General features: G+C 37.2%; 1 protein-coding gene across 1 annotated transcript; it reads left to right on the top strand.

Annotated features, from left to right (window-relative positions):
• Positions 1 to 2,462: 2,462 nt before the first annotated feature.
• Positions 2,463 to 4,978, top strand: LOC126786591 (eukaryotic translation initiation factor 2 subunit alpha homolog). The gene is made up of 7 exons (XM_050512447.1): positions 2,463 to 3,022; positions 3,181 to 3,237; positions 3,320 to 3,406; positions 3,511 to 3,657; positions 3,746 to 3,850; positions 4,328 to 4,426; positions 4,586 to 4,978. Exons 1-7 carry the CDS (start codon positions 2,639 to 2,641, stop codon positions 4,733 to 4,735), a joined length of 1,029 nt encoding a protein of 342 aa, XP_050368404.1. The 5' UTR covers positions 2,463 to 2,638; the 3' UTR covers positions 4,736 to 4,978.
• Positions 4,979 to 7,868: the final 2,890 nt, after the last annotated feature.

Genomic DNA, 7,868 nt, shown 5'->3' with positions numbered 1-7,868 from the left:
ATGTATATGTTATACGTCTTTATCGCATGTTGCATTCATTGGCACTTTGGTCATATTGTCTCGAGACTAACCCTTTTATTTTATACATGATTATAAGTCGGTGATTCCGTGTACTGATGTATGGCACCGCATGTTTTATTATTATATGGTGAATCTCGCGTCCTGATGTTCGGGCACCATCACAGTGATTTTGTTGTCCAGATGTCCGGCATCGTGTGACTTGTTACTACGGTGATAACCGTGTACTAATGTCTGGCACCGTAGTACATTATTGGCTCTCGGTTCGCCCGAAGACGAACCTTAGAGCCGGTCGGGTTGGATATACCTCATCGGCGCATTTGTTATTTCGAGTTGAGTCGCATATTTTACATCGGCATGATTTTACTTAACTTGCCCTAAATCTTATGAGACTTGTTATAGTCTCGGTTTGACTTTTCGTTACGTGTTTTTATGCTAACGGTCTATATATATACTGTTATATTTATATATATGTATATATATAAATGGTTTTCAAACCTAACTACAGTTGGCTCGTCTCACCCGCATCGAGTTAGCGAGGACGAGTGCTCACCCCTACTTTTTCAAGCACCTGGAAGCCAGTTCGCGAGGATTTGGACTAGGTGCTAGTAGCGTTGCATTGCTCGTGGTTCACTTTCGATATTGAGGAGCCAGCTTCCAGTGTGACTTCTTTATTACCCGATCTTTGTTCATACTTTAACAATTTTCGCGACGCGTACGCTGTTATTTTTCATTTCAGTTGTGCAGTTGTTTCCTTTGGCCAATATTTATTATCATGACGCACTTTTCTCACATCATACTTGAACTGTCATTTTATTCGCTACATTGCGCGTATTCGTATTTATTCAATAAATTGAGCTTCCTTTGTTTTAAACCCAAATTTACTATTATTTACTTCTCTCATAGTCTTGTAGTCGTAAGTTGGCGTTGTCGATATGTAGGATCCCGTATCGATTGCTACTAACTCAGGACTACAACAATTACTGTTGCATTGCAGGACCGGAAATAGTCTCGGGGTGTAACAGTATCCTCCATTGTTTTCCCAAAATACCCCTCATCTAATAAACTCAATGAATTGAATCATGCATATAAAACTTTAATTATTCTTATAAATATACCCCTCCTGTGGAATTAATATCTATGAAATCGGGTAAGTCTTAAAGGCCTAAATGCATCTAGTCAAGCTTCATAATCAATCCACTGGTATTAATACTCCAAGAACTCAAAGAAATTAAATATCCGCAAATCAACATTTTCTTAACGTTGAAATCATAGGCATGTTGCTCTATTGTATATTTTAGATCATCTTTAAGAGAAAAGAAAAACATATTTGAGGGATTAAGAATATTACAAACTGTTTTGATAACAAGAAATTTTAATGTGCTCAGTTGTATATTGATTTTAGTATTTTCAGGTCATTTAGCATTGGTTGACAAAGTCAACTATTATTTTAGCAAAAAAAAAAAAGGTCCAAATGCCAAATTTGGAGATATGAATAAAAACTCCCTTAATAATTTTTTTTTTCATTCATTGATTTGAAACTCACAAAATAGTTAAATCAACACGAATTTTTTTAACATCTATTGGACAATTTTTTCTCTAAGATCCTAACCGAAGTTTATTAAAAAAATTATGTAGTTTTTCAATTGATATGTGAATATTAATAATTTTATTTATTGTATTTTTAACAATAAAAAATGAAAGTAATTCAATCATATCATCTTATTCAATTTATTATTCCGAATTGGGGTTTTCTTGAGATAAATCAATCAATCAATAAATAAAAGAATGACGAAAAAAGAAGAAAAAATATAATAGGCAGGTTGAGAATTATCTTGTTTTATCATATTTTCACTCATATGCTTTTTAGTAATTTCACATGTGTTGAAATAATCAAAACAAACTTAGGAAAATAGAGAGATCTAAGTAATGTGTTTGGAGGTCTGAATAGAAGCTTCCCACCATTAAATGGAATTCTCCAAAATGTCAATTGCTTGAGACAAAATAGATGGAGAAACAATATATTTTACTAGGGTTAATAATGTAAATAACAAGAAGAAAATAAAAAATAGAAGGAAATAAATATGGAGAGACTAATAACATTAAATAACAATATATTTCCAAACTGAGATGGCTTCACTGGGAGTTTGAATCAAGGCTACATACCCACATTCAATTAGAACTGCATGTATTATAACCAAGTAAAAAACTTATGCAGATATACAAATACGGTTTGCTTATGTAGTTTGCATATTGCGAATTTGGTTTCTACAATCAAATCATAAACGTTTTCTTCTGTGTGTGTATGGGTTCAAATCAAGTTTGTACATGTTTCTTACGTGAGTTATTGGAATTGTATCACCAACACAGTTGAAGATTCCATCCGCATTTGAGGCAAAAATTTAGAGGGTATAGGCGTCTGTAGCAGGATTCGAACCTGCGCCGGCAAAAAGCCCAACAGATTTCCACATAGTGAAACAGAGGGCGTAAATAGAGAGAGAAATGGCCGCCCCCTTGCGGTAGTAAAAGTGCTTCTTCCAGACTGTGACTAAAACATTCTCTCTCTCGCCGCGCTCAAAACCCTATCTCTCCGTCGCCGAAGCTCCTTCAAGTCCCAGCCATGGCTTCCCATACTCCCAACCTCGAGTGCCGTATGTACGAGTCCCGCTACCCTGAGGTGGACATGGCGGTGATGATCCAGGTCAAGAACATCGCCGACATGGGCGCGTACGTCTCACTCCTCGAGTACAACAACATCGAGGGCATGATTCTCTTCTCCGAGCTCTCCCGCCGTCGGATTCGGAGCGTCAGTAGCCTCATCAAGGTCGGCCGCATCGAGCCGGTCATGGTTCTCAGGGTCGACAAGGAGAAGGGCTACATCGATTTGAGCAAGCGTAGGGTTTCTGAGGAGGATATTGCTGCCTGTGAAGAGAGGTACAACAAGAGCAAGCTGGTTCACTCCATCATGCGACATGTCGCTGAGACTCTCGGCATCGATTTGGAGGTACATTCGCTCGCTTCGATTCAACAACTTATTGATGATTGAATGCTTAGTTTGTTGGGATGAAAATTGGTGCTTGTTGCAAATTGATTGAATTTACTCGGTTTGTTTTCCATTCATTTTCTTTTTTAGGCTATAACTAAATGAATTACTTGTTACAGGAGCTGTACGTCAATATTGGCTGGCCCTTATACCGCAAGTATGGTCATGCTTTTGAGGTGAGAATGTTGACAACAACCTTTCAGTGTATTTTGTGTTCATTATTTTCCGGCATGAAACATGAATTTGTTCTTTGTGCAGGCTTTCAAAGTAATTGTCACTGATCCTGATACAGTCCTCAATGCGCTTACATGTGAGGTCAAAGTGACCGGCCCTGATGGACAAGAGGTAATTCATGTTACGATCCCTGATGTGTTTTCTGATGCTGCAAATTATCCTTTTTATGCCCTATTGGCTTAGACCCCCTCAATTTCTTGCATATGTGTTTGTAGGTTACTAAGGTTGTCCCTGCTGTGACAGAGGAGGTGAAAGACTCTCTGGTAAAGAACATCAGGAGAAGAATGACACCTCAGCCATTGAAGATCCGTGCTGATATTGAAATGAAGTGTTTCCAGTTTGATGGTGTCCTTCACATTAAGGTATGGAATTTCCTTTTTGTGGCCTCTGCTTGTTCTTATATGGTTTTATTTTTGGCTTGATACTATTTATAAATATTTGATTGTGCAGGATGCCATGCGTAAAGCAGAAGCTGCTGGCAACAATGACTGTCCTGTGAAGATTAAGTTGGTTGCTCCTCCACTCTATGTTCTTACCACACAGACTCTTGATAAGGTAAACCAAATTTTTATTCAAATCTCAAGTTTGTATATAGTTTCATTGCATGATTATTGTCTGCTTGGACGTTCAGAACTTTTCGCTCGATTTAATTCTGCACTTGTGTAATTTCACTCGCTTTAATTATCCACTTGTGTAATTACTTTATATGATTTACCATATGTTGCACGTTTCTGTGTTCTTCAAAAGGTTTATCCATTTCAATGTTCTTATCTGAACATTCAACCTTGAATGTTTAGCACTATGATGCGATTGATGCGCTTACCTTGATGGCAATAAGCTTAGTTATGTCTTTAAACTGATATTGTATTTGGATTTATATCATTGAATTCCTCTAAATTCACTTGAATACAGCATGCATTATCTCTTTCCTAAACATTCAACTTCCTCCAAGCTGTTAAATTGTGCCATGCTATGATCTGTCACTGGTTTCCTTGCTAATGAAATTCTTGATTTCTGTTCTTTGTTTGCCAGGAACAAGGTATAACAGTCCTAGGCAATGCAATTGAAGCCTGCACAAAAGCAATTGAGCATCACAAAGGGAAACTAGTGGTGAAGGAAGCACCAAGAGTGGTGAGTACCAACTTAGTTCCATATTTTTGTTCTGTTGCACATGAATATTGTTTCAGAGCATTGATTTGTAATCCATAATCTGCAGCCAGCTCCAACTGGTTCTTGACCTTGCATAGAATTCAATTTTTAGTTTGGGTTTAATATGGTGTACTTGTGCAGGTGAGTGAAAAGGAAGATAAATTGCTGCAAGAGCACATGAGTAAGCTCCGCCAAGAGAATGAGGAGGTTGCCGGTGATACAGGTAGTGAAGATGAAGATGACACTGGAATGGGAGAAGTTGACTTGGACAAAGCAAGCCAGGCATTATAGATTGGAAAAAGTTGTGGGCATAGATAACGTCTTAACCAATTTTCTCAAGCAACTCTATTTTAGATAATTTCCCTCAATAGTCTTGTAAAACCAACCGGTTTAAAAGTATTGTATGATGGAAGTATTTCGCCTGTTTACCCATTTAGGTGAGTTTTTTTATGAAGGATTACAAGGCAGACCATCCCAAGTTCCCGGCTATAGTGGATCTTCAGTTTATTACTTCAAAATTGAAACTTCCATGTCTGATGCCGTCTCTGTTTGTGCATTTTCTTTAAGTTTATGCCGTCTCTGATTATAAATACTTTACACCAATTGTTTTCAATCTGTGCTATATGTGTGAAGAATCCCGAAAGCCATTGGTTTGAGACTAAGTGACTAACCTAGTTATTGGCTATTCTTATGGACTTAAAAGTCTAATACCACTGCTGTGTGCCTGTGTGTGAAACTTGGATTATTTTTGGTCAATAAGTTTAACGTTGCGGAAAGACAACGTGTAACTTTAACGCCAACGTGTAACTTTAAGTCATTCTTGTGCACTTCTAATGTGATTAGAATTCATTCACTTCGCATGATTAGCATTCTCCTAGTAGGATTAGGTTTCCACGATCAAATAGGCCTCTTGTTTTCTTCATTTCAACGCATCATTTTCATCTTTGTCTTCATTTCACTACATGTCTTGCTCCTTAAGATTGATTCCCGTTCTCCTTGGTTTATTCAACCTAAACAAAAAAACTTAAGCTAAAATGAGATTGTTCAGGAAAATAGCTAGGCAAAATGTGGGGAGGAGCACCTTAAAAATATATTCAAATTTATTTTAATCATTCATCATCAGTCCACCTTTCATTTACCCATCAAGGTTTGGCTCCTCTACCCCTAGCCCTGGTTGTGGTAAGTCTGTTGTCGGTACCTCACTTCTCATCCACTCATCAAGCTCCCCCTAGCCTCTATGGTGGCAGGTCCACTATCAATCCACCTTTCATCCACCCATCATTCGGATCACACAGAGGAGTTATTAAGTCTTTGATTGAAAGTTCTGATAGCACTGGTGGAGATAAACTGCAACCTGGCTTAACCGACGATCAATTGGAGGAATATGCTGCATTTTGTCTTCTCATGCCTCTTGCCATATCGGCTTAAGTTTAATTAGAGGATGCCCATGCTGATTATGATGGTGCCAGTGGGAATATTTTCTTGAACAAGACATGTGGCAATGGTCTATAAGAACCTTCAAATGAGATGGAACCAAGAGATACCAAGCTGAAGTAGTTGTTGAAGGGAAAAAAAGTTCAGTGATGGATTTGGATCATACCTCTACAATTATATACTTGAAGCTACTTTATGCTCATGTTTCTTTCTAACTAAATTCTGAAACAACTCTATGATATAAAAATATTATTTGCAAAAAAAACTATTGGTGAGAAAATAGAAATCAAGTTGTTATAAACCTTAGTTTAATTTTTTTAACGCGTTCTTCGTAATCTAATTTGACTATTTACACTTAGTCTTTATCAAATTTTCACGTTCTACATGTTCGATTTATGTAATTTAATTAAAAAACAATCATTACATTGCATTACTATGCTAATTTGAATATTCGATAGTAATATAATTGTAAAACTAACAGTATGTATGCAACGAACCCTTGTGATAGAGTACTATTCGAACCAGAAAAGGTTCATAGTAAAAAAAAAACTTTCATACTTAGATTGACAATATTCATTTCATTAACTAGTCTAAAAGTCTGACACTAATAAAGCAAATAATCAATGTTCGCTTGCCCTTTACGTGCCGCTCCCTGCCCCTGCCGGCGAGTTGGTCACATGCGCGCTGGAAAATCTTGGGTCGATCTCCCTCTAGCCCCGCCGGGATGTCAACGAAATCGAAGGTGGACCGTTCCTGAGTTTTTCCAACTTCAAGGTGTTGTAAAATGTCATCGTTTCAGTTGGAAGGAGGTTGCAAAGGAAATGAATTCTCTCACCATTAATAATTCGAGCTGCAAGGATAAGTGGAGGAATTTGGTCGAATCATTTTTAGTTTGTTTCTCACATAGGAAGTTTGTGCATGATGGAACCTTCCAGGGATAATAATGTTTTAGTACTTGAACACTCACATCAGATTCAGCAATAGAATTTTAAAGAAATTTGGAATGAAATGAACAAGAACTTTTGGTGATTGGATTTCAGTCTATCTCTTGAATGAATATTACAAGGCACATGAATGTCTAAATAGTAGACAAAATAAAGTAAAAAAGCAAACCTACGAACAACAACCAGTTACACACTACTAGATCTGTACAGATTAATCACAATACAATCTAAGTATGTACTAAGCCTGAAAATAAGAAAAATAACAATTTGTGTAACCAACAAACTGATATCAAGGAGGAAAAGTCAAACAACCCATGATTCTGCATTAAATGCTCTAAAACAAAAGCAAACGACACATAGAGCTTATGACCACCTTCTGTAAATCTGAGGACGACATCAATTGGGAAAAATGACAACCACACAACAAGGGCACTACCAATCATGCAGAACTTCTACATAACACCATGCAGACCTTTGCATAACAACCTACAGACATCTGTAATACATTCAATTCTTCAATACCCCCCTCAAGCGGGGTCGAGGGAACTCCTTGAACCAAACTTGAACAAAAGATGATCAAACTGAGTTGAAGGTAAGATTTTTGTGAAAACATCTGCTAGTTGTTCACTTGACTTAACATAAGCAGTAGATACGATCTTTGACTGAACTTGATTGCGAATGAAATGGCAATCAACCTCTATATGCTTTGTTCTCTCATGTAAAATTGGATTTGCAACAATATGCATGACTGCTTAATTATCACAATGCAGGTAATTGGAGAAGAGCACACAATATCAAAATCACTGAGCAATATTTTCAACCAAATCAATCCACATCCAGTGGATGACATTGCCCTATATTCAACCTCAGCACTGGAACAACAACAACAACATATTGTTTTTCATTTTTCCAAGATACAAGATTACCTCCGACAAATGTGCAAAAACCAATAGTTGACTTTCAATCAATGACATTTCATGACCAATCTGAGTCAGTATATCCCTCAAGTGTGAAATTACCATGCTTCTTCATGATAATATCTTTGG

Source organism: Argentina anserina, chromosome 3 (genome assembly GCF_933775445.1).
Source record: "Argentina anserina chromosome 3, drPotAnse1.1, whole genome shotgun sequence".
Lineage (NCBI taxonomy): Eukaryota > Viridiplantae > Streptophyta > Magnoliopsida > Rosales > Rosaceae > Argentina > Argentina anserina.
The sequence above is the reverse complement of the archived record's forward strand: the minus strand, read 5'-3'. Positions and strand labels throughout refer to the sequence as shown.

Coding starts and splice junctions, on each gene's coding strand:
- LOC126786591 (XM_050512447.1), top strand. CDS start 2,639: ATGGCTTCCCATACTCCCAACCTCGAGTGCCGTATGTACGAGTCCCGC. Junction 3,407..3,510: donor CCGGCCCTGATGGACAAGAG/GTAATTCATGTT, acceptor ATGTGTTTGTAG/GTTACTAAGGTTGTCCCTGC. Junction 4,427..4,585: donor TGAAGGAAGCACCAAGAGTG/GTGAGTACCAAC, acceptor GTACTTGTGCAG/GTGAGTGAAAAGGAAGATAA.